The sequence below is a fragment of the Grus americana genome, chromosome 26 (assembly GCF_028858705.1).
Source record: "Grus americana isolate bGruAme1 chromosome 26, bGruAme1.mat, whole genome shotgun sequence".
Taxonomy (NCBI): domain Eukaryota; kingdom Metazoa; phylum Chordata; class Aves; order Gruiformes; family Gruidae; genus Grus; species Grus americana.
The window spans coordinates 2,345,133-2,369,690 of NC_072877.1; the positions used below are offsets into that span (position 1 = coordinate 2,345,133).

The window sequence follows — 24,558 nt, forward strand, 5'->3', positions numbered from 1 at the left end:
TTTTAATTCAGAAAGCTCTTGCCCTGCAGGTTGGCTGGGCAAGGTGAAGATGACCTTGAGGTCATTCAGTTGAAGCCAGGAATGAAATTGTTAGCCATGCAAAGAGGGAAATGTGAGGGCAGCCTATGAAGAGGTGAGATAAGAGGCACGGTGTGGCTAGGGCACAGCTGGAGGTGCAGCAGGATATGAATGGGGAGAGAGGATGTGGTTTTCTGTTTCCTTTGCTGGTTGCTACAGAAAAAAATATCTGAAAAATGGGCTTCCTGCGAGGCAAAGATTGAGGAAATTCCCCTGGCTGCCAAGTCCTTTGCTTCCTACAGTCTTGCTGGTGGGTATCAAGAGTGTAAATACTTTTTTCAGCTGTTCAGACTGCAGGAGTTGGTTTCTATGTGAGCTTCTCAGGTGCTTTGCTCACAAGAACCTGCTGAAACCCCCATGGGGAAACTGAGATAGAGAGAAGCCCAAATCAGAGGAAAATGCTGGACCTCGACAGAAGAGCTGAGCTGGACAAATGCTTGGGGGTCTGGGGTGGGAGTGCAAGGAGCACATTTATTGCCCAGAAATGCTTCTGCTTATGCGATGCAGAATAAATCCTTGTTTTCATGAGCATTAAAGCAAAGGAACAGTCTTGGCTCTGTGGCAAGAAAGGGATAGAGTTTCTAATGGACTTTGGTGGTGAGCTATAACTTTGCTGCAACCTAAAACAAACTGGGAGGAAAAACCCCATGGTGCCAGGCTTCCTGTGTCACGGGGCTGGGGAAATTCAAACTCAGTGATCCCTCCCTGCTCTGCAGGCAATTAATGTCTGGGGAGAGCTGAGGTTGCTTAATGAAATGGGATGGAGGTAGGCTTAGATTCCATGAAGTAAAATAGCTTTTTATGGTGCAGGGATTTAGTGCTGGGTGAAGTCAGAAGAAATGCTGAAGTAGATTATAAATGGCACTGGTTAATCTTAAACTAACATCAACAGGAAGCCAGCGGCTTGGGTGGGAAATTCCAAAGCTTGCAAACAATATGGTTTTGGCCCGTGTCAGAATGAAAAGCTGGCTTCTCATGAACATTTATGGGGAAAGTCTGACCTGGAAACACTTTTTTCACATTAAAGCCCAGCATTAAACAAACTGCACCAGAGCTGGAGGTTTTGCATGCATGGGAAAGCTTTGAGAGGCTGTCAGACTCAGCTGATGTCCATGGGGTTCCTTGAAATACTTTAGTTTTTGGTTGAGCTGTGTCCTAATGCTCTCAGTGTTCCCTGGCAAATATTTCTGGGACCTTGGTAGCAGCTTACAGGGCTTTAGGAGAGTATCAAGAAGTGGGCTGCAAAGGTGTGATGTGCTGGAGGGGCTCAGCACCCACCCGAGATGGGCTGTCGCCACCTCTGCAACAGGCCACCTTCTTTCTTCTGCAGGCACCCGTTTTGTGGCCCCATGGGTCAGCTGCTGTGTGTAACTTGGCTCCCAACACAGGTGCTTTGGCTTTCACATGTGCTTTGTGGCAGTTGTTAAAGCAAGCCACGGACTTCTCCATTCTTTCCCACCCTTAAGGTAGTTTCCTTTTATTAAGAGCCTTTTCATCTCCAGTATTAATAGAAAATTATTATTTCCTTACCTATGTCTTAGCTTTGCCAACTGTGAAAGGCTTTTTAGTAGCTTTTGGACCTGACTTGGTTTGCTGGAAGTATTATATTGTGTTTGTGGCTCCTCCCAATGAACTGCAGTGATAGTGGGACTGCAGCACGCGTGAGCAGCACTTTGCTTCCTTGGGCTTCACGTCATTGCTTCTCTCATCTGATAAACCAACTGAATCTAGCCAAAAGCCACTGGCTGGACTTGGTACCTTTTGAAAGCTTTAATTTTCTTAAATATTGGGTTGGGTTTTACAGCAGTGTGTTCAATAATGGCTTTGCAAAATAGAAAAGTGTGAAGTAAGCGGAGGGCAGTATGTCATTCTTGAGTGTGTGGGGAAAATCTGGATGAAAATATTTTCCCCAGTTCTGTGCTGCACAGCTGCAGCACTGTACCAGAGGCTTCCCAGCAGCTGGAAGGATGAGATTCCTGCAGTCCTGCACTCCTTAGTCAGGAGAGATGACACGCACCCACACCTGGGCTGCTGGGAGAGGAGGCTGGCTCGTGCTCTGTACCTGCCTTGACACCATGAGATGTGTTTTCCCATGGGAGAATCCTTCTCTGGAGGGGAGGCTGCTCGGTGCAGGCTCTCAGGCATGTGGTTTATGGGTTCTCCCCAGCTGTGAGACCTCCAGGCAGACCTGGTGGAAATTACCCATCCCCTGTGTGGGTTTGCCAGGTCTGGAGTATTTGTGCAGGCAGGGTTGTGTCAGGGCGGATGTGCCTGGCAGCAAAGCCAGCGGTGCTGCTGGCTCTTGAGTTGTGCTGTCCCGTGTGTGTCTAAAGCAAATAATCTGGTGGCTTTGTGCCCCTTGGGAGCCCACCCGACCTTGTGGGAGCATGGCACAGGAGCTGTTGCCTGGCTCTGGCGGCACAGCTTTCCCGTGCACTTTATACCCTGGCGATGTGGGTTTGCTGCACGGGCTTCCCGCTGCCTTTTCAACTCCATCTAAGAAGGAGAAATAGCATCTTTATAATTACTCTGTAAATAGCTTTTAGAGAGAAAGCCACAGTTTGTCTTACACAGGATGCTGCAAGAGATTGCTGCTCCCATGGGTTTTCCTTCCAGAGCATCCCTGGGGATCCCTCTGCACCTTGTCTGTTGGCAACCCCTTTGGGCTGATCCCACTTCATGGTGATCCTCTCCGGAGGTCTCCAGGTGCAAGTGGCAGACATTGCCTCTGCGTGAAGGGCTTTTCTCTGCCCTAGGCTTAAAATAAATACCCCTGTTTGGAGCTCATCCTGTCTCTGGCTTTTGCTGTTATTTGGGTAACCTCCCAAAGTTACTGCAGGAACCAGCTGGAGCTGGCTGCTGCGAAGTATCGATGCTCCTCTGCACCCAGTGACAGACCGGGGGCCCTGAGCTGCCAGGGCTGCAGCAATACACACCTTGTGCCAGCTTCACTGCTTTCATGCTTAATAAACAGCAAAAATGGATGGATTTACCGTGGTGAGAGTCACTTTGGCAGGAAGAGTCCCTTGTCCATGTCTACAGCCCCCCTGATATCCAAGTCTCCATGTCTGTCCTGGTCAAAGCCACTGTCCCTTTGCCTGCCACCCTCTTGCCATGACCTCAGCCGAGCTGTCGGCTTTCTAAGGGCAATCCTGCATTTCTAGGAAATCCACCTTTCTGTGGCAGAGAACCTCTGGGCAGCTGTCATGATTAGCGGTCCTTGGGCATGCCTTGCCCGGGGCTGCGATCCTCCTGCGTGGTTCCCCCAGGTTATCAACCCCCCCAGCTCGCGATAGCGTGCGAGGATGTAAAGCCTGTGTTGGCGATCCTGACTCATGCAAACCAGCGCTCCTGACTCCGATGGGAAAAGCGTTACTCACGTGAGGCTGTTTGCAGGATCAGGGCTCTAATGATGGGGTTTGCCCATCTCGTAGTGTGGGAACCGGAGCCATTAGCCCCTAAACCTCCAGATCATTCCCAATACATTAATGTTTCTAATTAGTTTAAGCCTGATGCCTTTTTCTCTCTGTAATGACAGTGGTGCTAGTACTTACTCGTGTTCGCTCTGCGTGCCAGTACTTCATTATATAATGATACAGTATGTGTTGTAATACCTATTCCCAACTGACAGTGGGTTTTTTGCATATGCCTCATCCAGAACTGATTAGGCAATGGAGAAGACAGGCTAGTGCAAATAAAATGTTTGGGTCGCATCCTTTCTAGTTAGCTGGGAAGTTGTTAGTGCAGGGGGGAATTGGAGCCGGGTGAGGACCCAGAGCTGGTGGGTCAGTTGGAGAAGGTTGCTGTGGGATGAAAACCTGTTGCATGATTTCGTGCTTCTTTAGGGGATGAGCTGCCCCTTCCCTGGGCTGTGTTTTCATCCCCAGTCCCTTCTTCCCTTCCTTCCAGGGAAACCATCTCCACGGCAACCTCAAACCTCCAGGCTCTGCCTCTGAGCTGCTCGCCCATCCCCAGGACCCGGCCGGTAAGTGCCTCGGCAGGGCCAGCCGTGGTGGCCCTGGCCACCGGGTCCGTCAGGCTGCTGCAGGCACCTCGCTGCAGCCCGGGGAGGTGAGGGCTGGCGTTGGGCTTGGCAGGGGCGTGGGTATATAAACCTCATACCCTGGTTCCCCTTATCCTCACGGCTCGGCTTGTGCTTTGCGCAGACTTGAAAATGGGTGGCCACGGCTGTGTCCATGTGGGGAAAGCTCTGCCCTGGCTCTGGGGGGGGTGGCTGGGTTCAAGGTGAACCCTCGTGTTGTTCCCCCCGCAGAGGCTCTGTCTGGGGTCGGGGTGTGCTGGCCAGTGGTGTTGCTGGTTGTGCGTCCCTCGGTAACAGTCTTGGTTAGACCATGGCTAAGCCTGAGACCAATTTTTCTTTTTTCCATCAGGTTATAGCGCTAGGGAGAGCAGCAGGATGAGCACAGGAGACAGGGACTCTGTCCCCTCTTGGTGCCACCTGGACTTGGAGCGTGGTGTCACAGTGATGACCATGGCAGCGATCACAGCTGTGCTGGGCTGCCTGGCTTGTGATGTCATATGTGCCCATTCCTGGTGTCGTGCAGGAGGGTGGTGATGTGCCTTCCTTGTAGGTGGGCAGAAGTGGCTCCTCCAAGATGTGGGTTCTTGCTGGGGGCTTGGTGTTTTGGGGCATGGTGCAGCAGCAGGAGACACAGTTCATTTCTGGTGTAACTGGGATTAATGGTGTGGAACTGGTGGAAGTGTGTGTGTGTGGGGGGAAATATGTGTAAAGATGGGGGTGCTTTGCCTGGAGCTGGTTTCTGGGGGGGGGCTGAACCAGAGCACGGTGGTGGGGAAGTTGTGGCTGCTAGCAGGGGACTGACCCTCTCTGTCCCTCGGTCCCCGCAGGGGAGGATGAAGCTGCTGGGTGCTGTGCTGCTGGCTGCCAGCCTGCTCGGCACTGCTGCCCGGGGGGAGCAGCCCCCCTGGCCGGACGAGCCTTCACGGACCTGCTTCTTCCAGATGCTCAGCAGCGTGGACAGCGAGTTCTGCAGGTGAGCGGCTCCCTGTTCGGCTCCTTCCCGAACTGCACCAGCCCTGGGCATCCAGTCATGCGCTGCCCTTGCGTGTCCAGCATGTCACCTCCCGGGACAGTTAATTCCAGTATCCCCTTTGCCAGGGCTATAAATATGAGTTGCTTTCTTCCTTTTGCCAGGAAACTGGGCCAGAGCAAAGCAGAGCAGTGCCTGCCGCACTGTGCAGCTCTTGTTTTATGCAAGCTGAGATCTTCGTGTCTCTGGTCACCTCGTTGTTCCTCGGTCTGCTGTGCAGAGGCTTTTAAAGGGACTTACAGCATCAGAGGTGACAAACGCTTGAAAGTTTGAGGAAGGAGGCTACTTTTGGGGGAAGGAAAGTGCTAGAACGGTTAATCCCGCAGACCTCAGAGCCCGTGCCGCAGAGATGCTAATGCTTACCAAGTGTGGGCACAGGAAGAGGAGGAAGCATGAGGGGGCTTCTCCTGGAGCCGCAAGCAGGCACCTCATTGCTGTACCAGCTGAGGCCCCCCAGAACAGCCACCAAATGCACCCCTTTATCAAGCGTTTTGATACTGAAGGTCCTTGGCTTAAACTCTCATTGCCTGCGAGTTGCTGGAGATGGGAGGCAGGGCTGGGCGAGCAGCGGCACACGCGTGCCCTTTGCCTTTGGGAGGTTCTTAATATCCCACATGACTGGGAGTTTCTGCATCAAAAACATCCATTCTGCTACTTAGTTAACCAAAATGCTCTCTAAATGCGAGAACTTAAGCTTCTAGATTAAGGCAAGCAGAGACTTCACTTGGCCCCAGCTTCCTCCCACAAACCACGAGTAAGAGCACCTTGCTTTGAACCCTCAGCCCCCTTTGTGCCAGCTCCGTGCTGCCACGGGTGTTTGCTCAGCAGCCTCCTGGGCTGCAGGATTTAAGGTCCCCCCTCCTGCGAGGTCACGTCGGTGGTAGCTAATCTTCGAGGTGGCCTTGAGACTTGCTATCCACACGCTGCGCTGACCTGACAGTTTGCTTCCATGGCCCCTTTCTCTGTTAGATAATGCAGGAGGGCAAAGACCTCCGGCTCCGACTTCTGCGTGAAGGAATCCGACCTGTCATTGCGCTGTCAGTACCCAGAACGCAGAGGAGGCTTGTCCCTGCTTTCACTTTGCAAGTGGAGAAGGGGGCTCAGAGCGCGAATGGCTTGTCTGAGGCCAAGGGGGAGTGAGGGTAGCGTTGTTCTCCTGCTCTCCATCTTCAAGCCTTAGATTAACCCATATGGGCCATGATTTTTGAAGAGTATGTTCCCAGTGTTTTCCAATCTAAGGTGTGTTGAGCTGCACCGAATGTTAAAGTCTTCCCGCTGCTTGGGAGAGGGAGCAGATCCCATGGTTATGCTACAGCACGGGAGGGTGCTTATTCTGGTGCACAAGGTGCCCAGCACCTTTGGTGGCAGCAGGTTGGATGCTGCAGCTCCTGCCCAGCATTGCAACCACATCTCAAGCCTGGCTGGGAAGTGACACTAATTCCCATCCCTCGCAAGGTGCGGTCTCACCCTACACACTCTTCTCTCTGCTTTTTCTCACCAGAGGGGATTTAGAAATTATCTACCCGGAGCTGGGTGATGTGGGCTGCACGTACATCCCCAAGTGCCACCGGTACCGGCAGCGGATCAGCAGGGAGTGGGGCAGCCCCCGCGTCCGGTACCCCCAGGCTGAGAAGGTGAGTCCTGAGTCGCGTTGCTCGTGGGCAGCTGCCCTTGCTCCATGCTCCGTGTTAATTAAAGGCGTAGCTGGATCGGGGGGAGGAATTCACTGGGAAAGTGTTGTTTACACACGTGTGCGCTTGTACTTTGAGCCTGGCTGGGCGAGGCAAGGACACCCAGTGCCTGTGCTTTGGGTGCTGGGGACGGCCTGGGTGCTGTTCACCCTGTGCTGCGCACGGCTTTGCGTTGCTGTACGGCCATCAAAGCGTTCGGCTGCTCGGGTCGTGCTGGTTCAACTTTTGCCTGAAATCGGGGTGACTTTCCAAGCTTTGTCCTGTGCTTTCCCCTTGCTTCAGGGGTTTGGTTTTGAGCTGCGGGTAAACGCAAATTACAATTTATTTTGCTCCGATGTAGCAAAAATGGCTATAATGTAGCAAAAAAAATTTTTTTTTTTTGCATGCATTGTTTGTTTGGGTGTTTTTTGCAATTGCTTATAAACTTTTGAAAGCCGAGGCACCCTCGGGCTGGGTGTTTGCACCCCCGGCCGCTGCCTGCGGACACCGGGGTGATCAATCCGGTGACCCCCGGGCCGCAGGGATCGTAACGCGGGGGCCGTGCGTGATGCCGGTTACCGGGAACGGGGCGGGGGGGGGGGAGCCCGGATCCCCCCCCCGGGGCCGCTGCTGTTCCCTCCCTCCGCCGCCAGGTGGCAGCATTGAACTTCACGAGCCGCCGGGACTGGGAGAACTGGGAGCACTGGGAGCCGCTGGGTCCCTCCGGGGTGCTGCACCTCCACCGCGGCCCGGCCGCTCCCCCCGTGCCTGGGGGGGAGAGGGGGGGTGCCCCAGGGATGAGAAGAGAGGTGCTGTGCGGGTGTTTGGGTGTTGGGGTGGCATCCTGCACCCCCGGTGTCCTGCTGTGACCTGCCCGGCTTGGGGACCACAGCTGGGGGGAGGGTGCGCTGGCATCAGCCTGCAAGGGAGACCTTGTCCCCAAATCCCCAGTGCAATCCTTGTTGGCACCCCAATATCTGCTGTGTGCAGTTTCCCTGTCGCTAGCTCCAATGCCGGACGCTTCAGCCAGAGCTAATAAGGGAGAAAGTCGGCTCTTGTGCATCTTGGCTTTACCTTGAAGTGTTAAGAATCAGTTTTTCTGGCTGCTTCATCGCCGTCTGGAAAGTCTCTTCCCCCTGTTGATCACATGGCTTGAAGTATAACTTTGCCTTAAAGATGTCTGATTCTTCCAAAAAAATAATCCTCCCTGGCAGAGGATGCTATACATAAAATCATCCGTCACACTTGTGCATTGCTTTCCAGGAGTTCAAAGTTTCCCAGGGATGCAGGCAGTTGCTTTTCTCTTTTATTTTTTTTGTCCTGGAAAGCAAACTACGATGGGGAGAAGGGAAGGGGCTTGCTGTGGTGATGCTGGTGGATGCTGCTCTGTCCAGTAAACGATGCTGCTGGCTGGGGGGGTGGATTTTGGGGATAAGCAGAGCCCAGCTGTGCCAGGGGGCTGCAGGCTTTGCTTGTGTGAACCTTAAAACAAGAGCAGAGAAGTGAACCTGCCCAGGCTGGGCTTGGGAGCTGGCTGCACGTGTCACTTGTGGGTGTTTATTTTGGGATGGGGTGCCAGCTGTGGCACTGGGTGGCGGGCAGGTCCCCGGGGAGCCCGTTGCCGGTGGCTCCCGCTGGGATCGGGGCTGGCTGATGGCTCGTCTCTGCTGGCAGATTTGGCACCGTTTCCTTCCAAGACAACTCGGCACATCTTGTGCTGAGGCGGCATCTGAGGACACGGGCCCCGCTGCTTCCCTTGGTTTGCATTTATTCTCTCCTCCGGCCTTTGCCAGAAACACGTCCCCAGCTCCGCGCAGCCAGGAGCATTCCAGCTTTTCCAGGGTGCAAACTGGGGGGTTAATTATGGGCAAGGGGCTGGATGGCCTTAAATTGTTTGCAGAGAACTGACTCTGAATTGCTTCAGGCTTTTTCCATAGGAATATATATATTTTTCTTACTCCTGAATCTGTAAGGATGCTTTGGGATAACCTTTTTGCCCCCCAAAAAATCACCCCAAGTGAGTGGGAACAAGAGTTGCCTCATCCTGTGCTGGGGCCAAAGTGTGCACAGGCGACAGGGATGCTTTTTATGGTTTACAATGGAATTTCTAAGGTCAGGAAACTTGATTTTAATTTTTATTCCCAAGTGAGAATGGGAAACCTCACTTTGCTCAAGTCATCTTCATCTCTACGTGATGCTTCTCAGCACGGCAGGGTGCTACGGCCCTGCCAGAGCTCGGCGATCTCGTGGATGGGAGCGGTGAGAGATGGGCTGGGTAAAGGGCTGGTGACGCTTTTTCCGTCAAAATCAGTGGCAGAAAAACTCGGGGTTTGAGTATGAAAACTTGTGTAGGAAGTGTCTGCTTTCTGTGGAACACTTTGTCTCTTCAAGAAAAACAACCACCAAAAAAGCCAAGTGCAGAGTGTTTGTTTTTATCTCCGGAAATATTTATCAGTTCTCCGAGGTGGGGGGCAGGGACGTTTCCCATCCCCGTTCCAGATACCGGTAACGCGTCTGGTGGGAGCCACGGTTCACCCTGCCTGTGCCGAAGGTCTCTGCCCGCAGCCTTGACGTGCCTCGATGCTCCTTGGTGAAGGCAATGGCAACGTGTCTGTGGGTGAAGGTCCTCAAGTGGGGTGGCATCTCGCAAAGCTGAGCTTCGATAGGCGTCTACCACTGCTTGGCCTGGGGGATTTTCATCCATCTTGGGTGTGTTTGTAGGGTTTTTACAAGTACTGGTGCATATCCAGTTTAGGCACTGGGGCATTGCAGCCAGCTTTATCAAATGTCACTTTTACTTCCCAAAAGACCCATCTTTGGCTTCTTTGGTACAACTAAGGCAGCCGTTAGATCTGGCTGCTCCCTCTGCCAGCGGCGTGCTCAGGCAAAGCAGCGAGAGGTGTCACCAGACACAGGAGGCCAGTGACCGATGGTTCAGGGAGCCTGGACACCCTTTAGCTGCTGGGCACAGGTATACAAACCTGCCACGTGCATGGCTTGGGCATGTGGGGGAAGTGTCCGTCTGGAGCAGCCGGTTGGTCTGTCCTGGCATTGCGGAGGTCTGGGTGGGCGTGAGATGTGGCCCTGTGATGCTGAGGATGCTCAGTCCTTGCTGGGACACCCCTCTGAGCATCGGGTAACTTGCTCTGCAGGCATCCCGTGGCAGCCTTTGGGTATTGCTGCAAAGATGTGACACGGAGCAAATGCTAAACGCAGCCATTAAAGTTCCTGTCGGCATTTTCCCGAAAACCCTGGCAGAGGAGCCCCTGCCAGGCCCCTTCCCAGGCCAAGGAGGAAGCAGGAGTGGCGTGGAGAACATCTGGATAGATGGGAAATGCGCCCTCCTTGTCCTGCCTCAATATTGCTTTGCTCAACCAAAAATAAATTGGAAAAGAAAATTGGACATTGCATCAATTTGGGGCAAGTTTATAAATTCTGCAGCTAAGCAATCCCAATAGAAAATGATAGATCGCCAGCAAGCATGCAGCCCCTGCCGTGATGTATAGTCGCATTAGCCGAAACGCCGTGTTACATGATTCTGTTTTATTACCACTGCTGGTGGCAGACAGAAAAACAGATTACGCTTGAGATCAAATCGATAGGAACTTTATTTACTGGCCTTTTAAAAACATATTTCTGCACTTTATAAAAACATACGGTAGATGCTATTGATAGAACTTGTCTGCTTGTTAAAAAGCAATTTACCCGCCGCGATGTTCTCGAGCTGCAGTTTACGGTACTACCTTTTACCTGCTCTTCCAGATTTGTTTTCATCGCGGGGTTTGACGACTTCCTTAGAGGTTTCTTTGGGCTGTGCCGTTGCTCCTTTAGGGTGCGGGGAAGGGTAGGACTCACTCTCTGGCTAAGGGGCCAGATGTCTCAGAAATAAAGTGCTTTTCTCAGGGTTCCTACCCCAAACTGAACTTTTTAAAACTTGTTTAAGAACCCTCTCCTGTCCCAACCAGTCTGAGAAGACAACTTGCACATCCCTGAGCTCGAACTTCTTTCTGCAGCTGTACAGATCACCCCTTCCCTCTGCTCTGTCAAGAATTGTACCCTTTCATAGTATCTTCTTTAAAACCATTTCCATGGCAGAGTGAGTTGGAGCTGAAAAGGCAGCTGGAAGCCCCCCGAGCTGTGCCAACTAGGGGCTGATGCCCTCGGGGGGCTTGCGTGCTCTTTGTGCCAAAGCCTGTAACCAGCACCCCAGGGGTGCTGCTCTGGGGCTGGAGAGCCACAGTGCCGCCGTACCACGGCGATGCCCTGCCATGGCGCTGGGGATCGCAGCCGTGCCTGGGGTGGAGGGCAGGAGAACGAACATCTCCCAAGAGCTTGGGTTGTGCCTGGAGTCCATGGCAAAGTCCACTTGCTGGTTACGTCCCAGCCTTGGCCTGGATTCTTCCCCTTTTGTGAACATTTGGTGGCCGGGTTGGGGACAGTCCTGATTTATAAAGGTTTCTGTGCTTTAGGGTCTGGGGCCCATTATTTGGAAAATTACTTGTATGAAGAAACTCATTAGCTTCTAACAAAAGGAGGAGAAGGTCTGCCTAATCTCTTAATTGGGATGTGCTCTAGTTGTGTCAGGCAGTGATTTGCAGCTGGCTGGAAGAGGGGACTTTTGAGCGGCGCTCAGGTTAAATTCAAGTCTCATTAAAGATGGTTTTAAGCAGAAGATTCCTGACAGTTTGTGTATCCTCGTTGGCTCGTGGAACCGTCTGGGGTTAAGGAGCCACCAGCGTGTTTCTCTCTCAGTCCTGTCTGGACTACTTAAAAAACAATGGCCCAACATTCCTTCCCGATGCTGTCAGCCAGATATTATGGGGATTAGCCCAAGCCCCTGGTGATGAACCCCTCCCTTTTGCCCTGCTGGAGCTGATGCTGGTTTGGGTTCCCATGCCCTGGGACCACGCCGTGGCATACCAGCATCCCCGACTTCAGAGGGCTGCCAGCCCAGCGGCTCCCCGGTGCCTGGGACCGTCCCGGCTTTGCAGCGACTTCTGAGCGGAGGGGTTGGTGTGAGGCCTGCGAGCTACCAAAGTGCCTCTTTGAGGGCTTAAGTGTGGGGTGTTAAAGCAAAAAAATCTGTATGCTGCGGGCTCTTCTGCACTGCATCAGCCCTGTCCTCTGCTGACCCGCTCCCAGGCAGGACCACAGCAAACGCCTCTGCTCCGGTGGAGGTTTGCACGGCAGCGCTGGTTCGGGATGCGATCCCCCTCGTGCACCTCTGAGCAAAGCGCTGCTTGACTTTCCGTGCCTCTTGGGGAGCAGGAGCGCTTCCCAGGAGAGCACTGGAAGAGGTGTAGGGTGTTATTCTGCGGTGGGCCCTTGCCCCACTGGAGGGGACCAACGGGACAGCTGGTGCCACACGCGATGAGAGCCTCTTTCCATGAGCAATCTTGGCAGAAACGTCACTTCGCATCTGTTTCATTACCTACACGTTTGCTGGACGTTTAACCACCCTGGACAAATAACGTTCCCCTTCGGGCAGAAGGATGGGCTTTGGAGATGGCGAGGACCTATAGGTCATCGCATCTCCTCTCCTCGTCGCTTGTGTATCGGCATCCACGCGCGCGCGGGACAGACGGTTGTGCCTCTTTCAACAGCAAAATGTTTGAAGCGGCTGATATGATTTTACTTTGATCCCCGTAAACACATACGGTAATCAAAGTTTAAGCTGCTTTGGATGAAATAATTGCTTAACAATCATATAAGACAAAGTGATTCAACAAATGACAATTAGGACTTGTGATATACAGAACAGATGCATTCAGTGTACCATATTATAATGTGCTAATACAAGATTGACAGCACAATAATAGGAGAGAACAGCCACTCAGCCTATAATTCGAAACCAAATGTGAGGCTGTCCACAGAGCTCAAATCCTAACAGGCTGTAAAATTAGAGGTAAGAAGGCACAAGGTTCACAAAGACTCATTAGCAGGTTGGCTGTGAATTTCCAAAGGGAGGGGGGAAATTCCTGCTGGAGAATTACTTGTGGGCTGCAATGCGAAGAGGGAGGGGGAACCTCAACCTCCTCGTGTCTATACGTTGGGAAGTGAGTAACCTACACCTCCCCGGTCTCAGACGGGCCGTAGCTGCTGCCGTCCCCAGGTTTGGGAGCAGAGGGTTGCTCCGGGGCCGTGGCAGCACCCGGGTCCCGGTGCCAGGGGATCAGGACGCATCAGATAGCGTTACTGTACAGCGCGGATACGTGAACCAGACAACGGTGTTAAGGACCGAATGAAATGAAGACTGATATGAACACGGAGGTCTGATGGGCGTTCCCCGTGGGACTTGGGCACTTCCCAAGCCCTAAATGATACTGATGGGTGACAGGGGCACCCTTTAGCCCTGTCCATGGCAATTAAGGCGGCTGGCTTGTGCTTGCTCTTCTCTTTGGGTAAATCAAGAGATGGGGACGTGTGCAGGAGCGGAGGCTGTCAATCTCGCCTGCCCTGCGTGAGCGGGGAGCGTGCCGGCACGTGCAGAGGCAGGAGCTGGGGTCCCCCCTCCCCAAACCCCCCCACAGGCCGGATGCACCATGCGATGTGCTGCTCTCTCCTTCTAGAGCTGCTTTGGAGCCAAAGAGATCAAAGGAGCTAATATTTTCAGCTCTAGTGACAAAACAGACTTCAGCTCATCTTGTACTTTACACACACCGTGCACTTATTCCACTAACATATAATTTTATCATATTTTATTATTAAATAAACATGCCAGAAAATATACTTTTTGTGTGTGGGGGAGGATGAAAAGGTTTGGTAATTAAAACTTCTATCCATCAACGCTTAACTCCAAGAGATAATTGTGTTGCTTCTGCAGATGTATACTTTGTGTTGAATCACCTAGTTTTGTGTTAAAATTGGAGCCGGCGCTTGTGCGCGTGCGGAGCCGGGATGTGCCGTGGGCTGTACGGGATCCCAGTGGGCACGTCCCGGGGAGTGTGTGACCGTGCGATGGCCAAGGAGTCGGGAATTCAGCTTTTTGGCTCGGTGATGCTGATTTAGGGCACAGGCAAATCCCTGCTGGCATAGGGCGCCGTTGGAACCACTTCGTTTTTAACCTGTTAATCCGAAAGCTGCAGCGATGCACCCGCCGGGTGGGTCTGTCGTAAAGAAATAGAGATTTCTTTCTTTTTTTTTTTTTTTTTTTTAATTGCAAAGCCAAAGTGCATTGTAGAAGCAGATTAATCTATTGAAAAATAACCTAATTTTTTTCCCCCCTCACCCTGTGTTTGGGATTTTCCCGGGATGCTCTGGGTGCTGGCCGCAGGCTGCGCTGTGCTGTGCGCTGGCGTGGGTGTCGGGCACTCGGGGTGCGAGAGCCTTAGCTGGGGTGACACTAGAGACAAGGCTGTAAAGCTCGTGTCCCCTCTCCCTTTAAACTCCCTACCCATTTTCTTTCTGAAGAGACCCTTAGGAAGCGCTGCCCCCACAAAATGCGGAGCCAGATGCCAAAGCCCATCTGGGGTTTCAAAGTCAGATTCAGCACCGTGGTCGATGGCAGATCAATGAGCCCCGAGGCGAGGTGTCACGCTTCCTGCGTCTCCTGCCCTCCCCAGGACCTGCCTTGACTTTTTCAAAAGAGATTAGCGGCGGTTTGGGTGGGCAGGAGGGTTTATAGCAGGAGGCAGGCTCCTCTGGATGCTCCTGGCGCTTATGCCTTGAAAATTGAGTTTGTGGGGTCTGAAATAATGTTTAATGAGGGGGGCATGAGCTGGGCACGGCTCCCCCGCACCCTCCTCAGCACCCCTGCATCTTCCCCGGCTCCTCCGCGCGCTGCTGGCACTGACTCCGCGGTGGGTTGGTACCCAGAGGGGAAAACGTCCCCCCTGCCCCGCAGCTCCCGCCTCGGCCCTTGCTGGGGCTGGGAAAGGCTCTGGGACCAGTCCCGGCCGTGGGTTCGGTGGGGTGGGGGGGTGTCTCTGCCCCGTTATCCTCCCCGTTGCAGGCAGGTATCGCCCTCCCTGCTCTTTGCAGAGGGGCCCGGGTGCAGCCAGGCTCTCGTGAATCTCGCTGGGATGCGGTGAGTTGCTGAGCATGCGGATGGAAAAGCCGTGAAGTGCCGGGTGCTGGTGGCTTTATCCGGGAGGACAGCGCCGTACGGGAGAGGTGTTTTCCCCCAAAACACACCCTGACCCTGCTGCGCTGCTGGAGCCCCCTCCTGTGGGACTATCCGAGCATCTCCCGTCCCCTCTCCAGCGTCTGGGAGGGCCTGAGCCTGCTCTGGGTTCAATTTTGGCACCGGAGGGTGTCGATGCCCTTCAGCAGATCAAGGAGCAGCCCTGGCGAGGTCCCTTTTCCGCAGGGAAACCCGCTCTGTCCTGCCTTCCCTCTCCGGCTGCGTTTCCCGAGCATCACCTCCCGCTCGGAGCAGCGTCCTGGGGAGCGCAGGCTCGCTGCCGGGCTCTGAGCCGGAGCACCCGGAGGAGCCACCCCGGGAGCCTTCCTCCCCTGCAGCATCGTCCCCGGTGCCTCCCCGCCAGCCCAGGAGCCTTTTCCATGGATGAGTAATTCTTCCCAATTTGGGGGCTCCTTCCTGCGCTGTAACAACCCCGAGCTCGCCTTGCCTCTTTCCAGCTGCCAATCTACGGCAGAAATTTCCCCCTTTTCCCGGCAGAGGGGAGGGGACGGGGGATCTCGGTTATACAAGCTGAGGTTGGGGCGACTATTTTGGATCCCTCCTTCCTGCCTCCAAATTGCAGCTTCGAATGTGACAAGTTACAAAACACTTGAGTCATTTCTCTCTCGCGCGCGCGCTCTGCCTTTTCCCCCCGCAAGGAGAAGCTTGTTCAGGTTTGGGTTGTTTTACAGGGGGAAAAAAAAAAAAATAAATAAATGGGGGGGGGGAGGAAGGTGGCTCCCTGCCTCCCCCCACACGCATCCCCCCCGGGCGGCTGCGTGCAGCCCACACGCAGGGTAACTCTGAGCGCTGTTTATGTAAGCTGCTCATGTTCTGCTGAGCTGTAGCAGAGCTGTTGTCAATTCAGAGGAAAGCCCACGTCTGCCCACGTAGGATCTCCCGAGCAGGGTTGTGTAACGGGGAACCAGGCAGCCGCTGCGCCGGAGGAGGAGGAGGGGGGGGGGGGGGTCTGCCATGCGATGCTGGGGGTGGGGGGCTTGGGAGATCCTGCTTGGGGGGTGTCTTGGATATCGGGGGGTAAAGGAGTAGGAAAAGTGTTGTGAAAAAGTCCGTCTGATGTGCTGCGGGGAGAGGAGGCAGCTCAGCGCCCGCTGCTGCTGCTCCCGAGGGGCTTGGGGATGCTCGGGAGGTCCTGCCCCGGGCTGGCACGCGTGCGTGCGTGCGTCCGAGTGTGCACGGCTTGTTTTCATAGAATCGTAGAATACCCTGAGCTGGAAGGGACCCATAAGGATCATCATTAGTTTTAAACTAACCGAGTGATCGGGAGACTCCCAGCATCTCTGTTTCTTGGGGTCTCGGAAGCAAAGGACGACTTTAGGTGCTGGACTTGAGGCAAATATTTGCGACGTCTCCAGAGCGCCCTGACGGAGCGGGTGGCCTGATCCCGAGCGTGCCCAGAGCTCGCGGGACTGACACGCTGCCCTCTCCGGGAGGTGACACAAAGCCCTTATTTGCCACTGTCACCAGTGGGTTTGCAGCCTTAACATCTGGCGGGGGGGGGGGGGGTTGCATCCATCGCTACAAAAAGGCTCCGCATACCCCTGTACGGGGAGGGGACCGTGCATTATCATTTCAATGGTTCTTTACATAAATACCAAAGAAGAAGAAAAGCTGGTGGCTTGTGTTGCTCCCAGCCTCTGAGAAACACTATCTCAGTTATCGGATTTGAGTCCTTTGCAGCGTTACATTTTTATACATATTTATTCATGCAGAACAGAGGCGCCGAGCGAGTCGCCCTGCCACGGGGCTGCTGGGTGCACTGCTATACATAAGAATGCACCTTCATTTACATCCTCACAGCCCCACAATTGAACGATGTGGGTTATTTTTATTCCTCATGTGTATTTTTTTTTTTTTTTTAAAGGTGGGGGAAGGGGAGGAGGAAAAAACCCACAAACCCTCTAAATTCACCTTTTTTTCCTCCTATTAAAATTTCCTCTCCTGAATTTTTATAAGCCATAGAAATGAGGCACATGAGTGAGCTCCGCCGGGGAGGGGGGAGAGATGAGGCCTGGTGATGAGGGGGAGGAATGTGTTTTGGGGCAAAGAGTAAGTTTATAACTATTTTTCTCTTAACCGGAGCAGTTAGCTGCACTGCAAGCCATTCATCTTCTGATTTAATAACTCATTCTCCCTGCACGGAGATGGGGTATTATATTCCTGGATATTGCTTTTCTTGGTATCAAGTATCAAAGACGAATCCACATTTTCTAATAAAATACATTTTCATTGTAATTGAAATAATCATTTTTTTTGCTCCTTGCTTTTTGCCTTTATTTTGGGCACTGGAGCTCTCCTTCCCCCAAGTCCCTCTTTCCGGCCTGACATTTATTTATTTCCCTTCCCAAGGGCTGGTTTCAGTGCTGGCAATGCAAACTCCCTCGTTTTCCCCCATCCTGGGGGGGTGCCTCGTGTGATGGGAGAAGTGCCGTCGTTTCCCTCGGGCTGCCTCTAATCAAATAATAAATCGGTTATTATATAATAGATACAGCACATTTTGCATCCTGGGGGTCTCCCCTGCTGCAGGGGCTGATGCGCAGTCGGGGTACCGGGGGGTACCAGCCAGCTCAGGGGGGTTTTGTGACCGTTTAACCCTCGGATGACACTTTATTAGCAGCAACCCATCCCCTGGAGCAAGCGTTTCCGCGCGCAGCAGCTCGTGCCCGAGGTCTCTTCTCCCTGTGGGGTGTGATGAGTTTGCAGGGCCTCAAGGTCCCGGTGCGGCGGGTGCCTTTGTGGTCGTGGAGGGTTTTCTGGGAGCAGAGGGAGCTCTCGGCTCGCGGCTCTGCCGCTTCCCGCGCCGCCTCGCCGGGGTTAATATCCTTAAACAAAACTTCTCCCTTTCATGTTCTCCTCGCCTGACTGTCTCTTAACTAATCATTTGATCTCAGCATCTCTGCGAGAAGGTTCAGAGCCTGATCAGAAATTAATGGGAAGGAGGAATTAAGCAGCGGATCAAAGTGGCTGCGTCGCGGGCTGCGGTTCGGGGCTGAAAGCAGGGGTGGCTGGCGGGATGATGCCTGTCGTGATGGCAGGGGGGGACACGGGGGACGCTCGGGGACAGCAGCTCTTCCTGCTCGCGGTCCAGCACGGCCCCGGTGCTACAGCAAGGGAAGCAGCAAGCTGCAACCCCTGTGCAAAGGGTCTTTGCACCGCTGCAAGCGGCCATCACCCTCGCGCCAGGCCTGGTGTCAGTGCACCGAGGGGCTCTGGAGGTTTCCCCACGTTTGAGGATGCTGCAGGCAGCCACGCTCCCCGCAGCGCCGGAGCCCACGTGTGTGCGACAGGAATTCCCTCATTAAACAAATATTTGGTGAGCGGGAGGAGGAGGGGAGATGGCAGCGCTGCCGAACCCCCCCGCGATGCCGCAGCCCCCCGCGATGCTGCCCGGCCCCCTCCCATGCACGCGGCAGCCCAGAGCGAAAGCAACGGCAGAGCAAAATGAACCTGGGGCTGGGGGCACGGCATTGCACCCACCGGGTTTGCAGAAGCAGGGCTTTTCTTTACTAAAACTCTTGTAATTTCCTACTACGCTGCACGGACCCGGCTGGGTTTTTTGGGGGCGATAAGCCGGGGCGGGAGCGGGGGGCAAACGCTGGCCCCGTGGGTCGGGATTCGGTTGTTGCTCAGGGCTTTGCTCAGGGCTTTGCTCCCGGCTTGTTCTGCAGCTGCTGGGCTTTGTCCCATCCCTCCGGGAACTGCTGCTCCCAGGAGATCTCCCTCTCTGCATGGGGGGGGCAGGTCGCGTGCAGTCGATGGATTTGCCAGATTTCTTCCAGCTGGAGTGAAAAGCCTGGGAATTTGGGTGGAAATCTGGCCGCGAGGAAGAAGCGGGGCTCTTGGCGTTCGAGGAGCAGATCAATTTGGCTGGTGTCGCTGGTTGTTCCCGGCCACCTCTGGGCTGATGCTCCGAGTTCAGCCTCTCCTGAGCCATCCGTGAGATGAGCCAGCCCGGGCTCAGCTGCTGGCGGAGGGGGAGACTGGGTCTGCCCTGAGCGCCAAGAGCTGGAGCTGTACCAACCCCGCACCTTTCCTCATTAAAAAGGGAAGAAACACTTGGAAAACAGTACTTTTGCCACCTTTTGGTCTTCTCTTGCTGGAACGTCACCGCAGGTGCCGCTTGCTGCTCTTTGGTGGCAGGGCCGAAGGGGAGATGTTTCCAGGGAGATGCTCCTGGAGCGCATCATGTGCAAAGCCGCCCCGTCCCCTGCACGGACCGCAGCCTTCACATACTTGGTTCTCCCAGAAAAGATCCAGTAATCGGGAGAAGGATACCTGCAGGCAGAGGAGTGGGGGGGATTCCTGCGGGACCCCTGCCCCGGTGATGTGACCCACGTCCCCACGCTCGGGGTTTGAGCCCCGATGGGTGCCGCCTTTCCAGGAAAATGCTTTATCCAACCTCAGCCTTGAGTCCTTTAATTATCTGCTTCCAGGGTATAAATTGCACAAGCACTTAAGGGCTGTTCTCAGCGAGGGCCTGAGGCCACGAGGCAGGGCTGTGGCTGAGGCGCTGGGCGAATGGCTCCTGCCTCCGCTGCACCCCTCTCCTTTGCACACCCAGCTGCGTTTCAGCGCACACACACACACGCTGGTATGTAAAAAAAAAAAATCTCCAGGAGGGAAATGTGCAATTAAAATACACCACCACACGCACAAAAACCCCAAACCCGTGGCAGTCTCCGAACAGTGAATTAAATAAGGATGAAAGGCAAATGCTAGCTCTGGCAAAACCCTAGGAAAGGAGCCATCAGCTCTCCACATCGTCCTGGGATTTCAAACCACACCAATGAAATTTGGCCGCTTCATTTCATTCACTGTCAATCAGCGTCGCTGCTACTGATGCTTCCTCCTCTTTTTATATCCCCCGTTTCTTTTGGCGATGCCCAGAGCTCAGTTGTATCCCAGCCAGGCAGCCCTCATCACCAAGCGATTAAATCATCGCAAAAAAAAGGAGAGACGTCGCTTCTCAGACATAATAGTAAAAAGGGGGCGGCGGGGGGGGGACGACGGCTCCGGGTCTATTTCTGCTCTGATATGTCCTGGCGCCAACAGCGTGCGTTCCCCAGTTGCCGTGCGATGCCGAGCCGTGCCGTGCCGGTGGTTTACCTGCTGCAGATGGCAAAACACGAGGGCTCTTGCACTGTGCTGGCTTTCTGTGAGATCCCAAAGCCCCCAGCCCCGGGGACTGGTCCCGCTGCGATGCTGGACCCTGCCCTGCCGCAGCCTCGCCGGGCTCCTGTGACTTTTGTCCCTACGCAGAGCCATTGGGAGGGCGGTGAATGTGGCCCATTGCGCCTGGTCCCCAAGCATCCCTGCCCCCGAGCATCCTGACCCCTGACATCCCAGCCCCTGAGCATCCCTGCCCCTGAGCATCCCTGTCCCTGAGCATCCCAAACCCCAGCATCCTGGCCTTCAAGTATCCCAACCCCCGAGCATCCCAATCCCCGAGCATCCCCACCCCTGAGCATCCCGGCCTTCAAGCATCCCTGCCTCTGAGCATCCCCACCCCCGAGCATCCCGACCCCCGAGCATCCCCACCCCTGAGCATCCCGGCCTTCAAGCATCCCTGCCTCTGAGCATCCCAGCCCTCGAGCATCCCCGATCCCGTGCCTCTCACGAGGGCAGCTGCCTCCCAGCCTCTGAAATCCAGTGCTTTAATAACAGAGTGCTCGGGCTGTAAGGAGACCGTGGAGAGAGGGGGGAAATAATTGCGTGATTGGGGGTTATCGGTTCGCAGAGTCTTTCCTGCCCTGGATTTGGCCACTCCCAGGGTAAAACAGTGATGAGGGCAGGGCTGCCTTAATGAAAATATGGTTAATGGCCTGTCCCTGGGGACCACAAACCAGTGGGCTGTGACCGTCCCAGCCCCGCTGCGGCCGAGGGTCCCTGAACCCTCTTTTTCATGCAGGTGTTTGCAGCAACAACGCGGCCCCGGTTCTGCACCGAGCCTCGGCGTGCGCCGTGCTGCTGCATGCACCGCGCTCTGGCGGAGGTTTCATCCAAGTCCTGGGCTGTCAGAAATACCCAACAGGTTGCTTTTATTTATTTTAAGGGTTTCCTGTTTAAGCGCGGCGCTCTAGGAAATCCTGCTGGCTCGTGACATCCCTGGGGCTGCTCCTGCTGCCTCGGTGCAGGCAGACAAAGCACCCAGCTCTGCCCCCCCGGAACAGCCCGGACAGCAAAGTTGGGCTCAGATCCCAGCTTTTGCCCACACGGAACAAAAGACTCAGGGTGCGAATGCAAAACCTTCCGTCCCAGGGGACCATCCCCGAGCGGCTGCGTGGCCAGGGTGGGGGGTGCTGGGTCTGGGGGGGTTATTTGTCTGGGAAATAGTATTAAAAATAAGTTGTGTAGCGCTCGCACGGCCGCCGAGCGGGGCAGCAAAGGGCTGGGCCGGCGACTGCTTTTTAATTTCAGAAATGTCACTGAGTCACGAATGACTCATAATTATAATGGGAGACATTTCCAACCCGGTGCATGACTCGGAGACGTCTTCCAGGGATATTAGAGCTGTTTGTAAAAGCCAGGCCTTGCCCTGGCGCTCTCCCCCGCTCCCCAGCTGTTTTGTGTCCCCCCCCCCTTGCCAAGGTGACAGCCCGTCGTGCGGTGGCAGCAGGGATGCGGTCGTCCCGCCGGGCTGCGGATGCTCGTGCGTGTCCGGCGGGAGCAGGGGGATGCATTAACGCTCCCCATCAGGTGGCAGGTGTCTATTAAAGTGACTCCCATCACCGCTGCGTCTGGCCTGCCCTTGACTCGGGGCCGCCCCGGCAGACAGCTCCGTGTCGGCGGCGTAACCTCAGCGCCGGGGCGGCCGCGGCTCCCGGGGGATCGGCGGGCGGAGGGGCAGTGGTGTGTGTGTCCCCCCCTCCCCACGTTGCGCTCGCTCCTGCCGCTCTGCCTCTCAGGGACAGGCGGCTCGTCCCCTTTCCCATCGTTTTGGGTGCAAAGGTGGCTTTGCGGATTTTTGACGGTTGCAGCTCTGTGCTGCGCAGAACAGCGGCATCGCTGCCTGCGACGGGCGGCGCGGGGGGGGTCTTTCTGTAGCTGAGCATCGTCCGGGTTATCCCTTGCTCTGCCGCTCTTCCCTCCTGTTCCCAGCCAGGGCAATTGTCCTCCCTGTTCCTGGCGTGCTGGGGAGGGGGTAGGTCTGCGGTCGGGTCCCCGGGCAGCGCATCCTCAGGTGCCGGCCGGTGGGTGCTGCGGTGGGTACCCAGGGGCGATGCTCCTCCTCGGAGATGCTTCAGCATCCGGCTCTTCCCACGGCTCACCTTAGCAGACAGCCCAGCGCTATGCCTCCAGACTCAATTAATTAAGCAGGATTGGTATGAACTAAATTAGGCAGGTGTTTGATCCAGTCGGACCAGTTCCGAGCTCCCAGGGTGACTGGTGTGGGTCCGTGCCAGCATCGTCCCCGGTGCGATGCCCGGGAGCCGGGCTCGGGGAGCCATGCGGTTCCCTCCTTGCTGGAAATACTTTCTCACCAAATAGCATTAAATATTCCTGAGCTGTGAACGTCTTGGACTGATTTTATTTTCCATAAATAAACTTGTTGGGAGATATTTGGAGATGGGCCTAAGCTGCAGAGCTTGGACTGGGTCCCAAATCTCGCTGCTGTTTGGGCTCGAGGGGTTGGTTCAGGATTGTTTCGAGCTTTATTTCTGTTTTAAGGGTTTGAGATTAAATAGCCGCCCTCAAACGCGACTCTCTCAGTGCTTCCCCAAGCTCCCCGGTCTCCCCGAGGGCTGCTGATGGGCGGAGAGGGGCTGACAGGCAACGCCTCGCTGCCGGGCATGGGCTATAGGGTTATGTGTGTGTATATATATATATATATAGGCTGCTATAGGTACTGGGGGTTTCAGAAGCGGTGGCTACCGCTGGGTGTTTCCAGCGTGGCCAGCTGGACGCTGGCCGTATCTCCGAGAGGTCCCAAGCCCCCATTGTTTGGGCTGAGACGGCGGATGTTCGACGTTTTAGGCAGCTGCCTGCACCGGTGCCGTGCGTTGGCGGGGTGCAAACCCTTCCTCGTCGCACGTGCGAGATGCCCCTCGCCCAACGGCTCCCAGCCGGCGACGTCCTCGCTCTGTCACAGCTTCTCGCTGGAAGCGGGTTGCTTTCCAGATTGGGTAAAGGAAGGGGGAAAAAAAAAAAAAAGAAAGAAAAAAAAAATCAATTCTGTTTGTTTATTTTTAAATGGGGAAATTAAGTAGGAGAGCTGTAAGGATGTGTTTGCAAACCCACTCCCTGCGCGGCACAGCCCGGGGAGGCCGGATCCGTGGGGCGAGGAGGTGAGGGTTTAATTCCTTTCCCTTACCGGAGGGGCCGAGCGCTTTCTGCTTGTCTAACATGTGCCTGATTAATTATGACAAGTACAGGATTGCTCTTTTGGTGAGCGCACATGCTCCCCGAACCCCTCGCGCTCCCTCACCCTCGGCTTCCCTTCTTTTCCCTCAATTTTCAGGTTTATGCCGAGCGCAGCCATGGGAAGAGGAGTCTAATCTGACCCGTAAACTCTGTCACATCCTCATTAATTTGGCCATGTCTCCCCTGGTAGCCTAAGGGAACCATCACATTTTTAACGAGGCTCCGAGGAGGCCGTCACGGCGACAGCTTCATTTTGACAGCTGCGATGGGAAAGGTGCAGCGTCAGGTTTTGCGGCGGCTGCCGGGGCTCCCGATGCCGGCTGGTCCCCGCGCAGGATTTGGCCCTTGCCGTGCAAGCTTTTGCAGCTCTGTCCGGGGCGTTTTGTTTCGGCTTTGTTTCACCCGGGATGCGGCTGGTTTAAAGCTGAGCCGGGCACGGACCCGGAGCGAAGGGATGCTGCTGGTCTTCCATCCCCGGTCAGTGCTGCGGGGACGGCACCGCCATCCCGGCGTGGGGCACGTCCAAGCCCTTGGGAGAGCTCCAGCGTTTGGCACCGTGGTTCGAGACAAGCTACCCTGGCCATTTCTGGGTGTTTCAGCTTTTTTCCCCTATTATTCCTAAATTGAAATGTTTTGTAACGAAATCCCGTGGCAGAGTCCCCTTCTCAAGGAATATTCCCCGCCGGGAGGTCAGGGGCCGCATCCACGAGCGGTTGCGTGTTCAGGGCGAGGATCTGTTGCTGTTTTGTGCGAGGACAGCGGCTGATCCGGAGGGATCTCGCTCCATCCTGGGAGCTCTTCTTGCCTATTCTAATGCAAATGCGCGTTAGCTGATAATCTGAATGTTGAGTGGATTATTTCACCCCCAGATGAGCTGCTGTAAGGCAAATTTTTTTGCTTTCAGTATATTAAACTGGAAAAAAAAAAAACCAAACCCAAACCCAAAAAAACCACCACAAAGAAACCCACCTTGGAATTCCTTTTTATCACCAGAAATCTGTGCAGGAAGCGCGCTTCTCTCTTTTACTCGCACACCCTAAAATAAATGAAGAAATACGACCTAATGACACCCTCTAACAGCTTTATCGCATATGCATGATAATTGCATCAGCAAACGTTTGTATTGCAATTAAAGCCAGGAGGTAATAAACCATGAGAAATCAATTAAAAGAGGATCCCGGCTGTGGGAGCAGCATCCCATCCTCCTGCCTGTCCTGCTCAGATGCAGTAAGAC

General features: G+C 54.7%; 1 protein-coding gene across 6 annotated transcripts in view; it reads left to right on the forward strand.

Annotated features, from left to right (window-relative positions):
• Positions 1-24,558, forward strand: part of PEBP4 (phosphatidylethanolamine binding protein 4) — an 83,640-nt gene that overhangs the window by 8,266 nt on the left and 50,816 nt on the right. For 3 of the 6 annotated variants that reach the window (XM_054804518.1, XM_054804521.1, XM_054804520.1), the window contains exons 2-4: positions 3,988-4,063; positions 4,948-5,093; positions 6,652-6,784. In XM_054804518.1, coding sequence (XP_054660493.1) covers positions 3,988-4,063; positions 4,948-5,093; positions 6,652-6,784 — 355 coding nt within the window. Of the gene's footprint in view, positions 1-275; positions 329-3,987; positions 4,064-4,947; positions 5,094-6,651; positions 6,785-24,558 lie in introns of those variants that run through there. The other 3 variants (XM_054804522.1, XM_054804519.1, XM_054804523.1) reach the window with 2 other exon arrangements.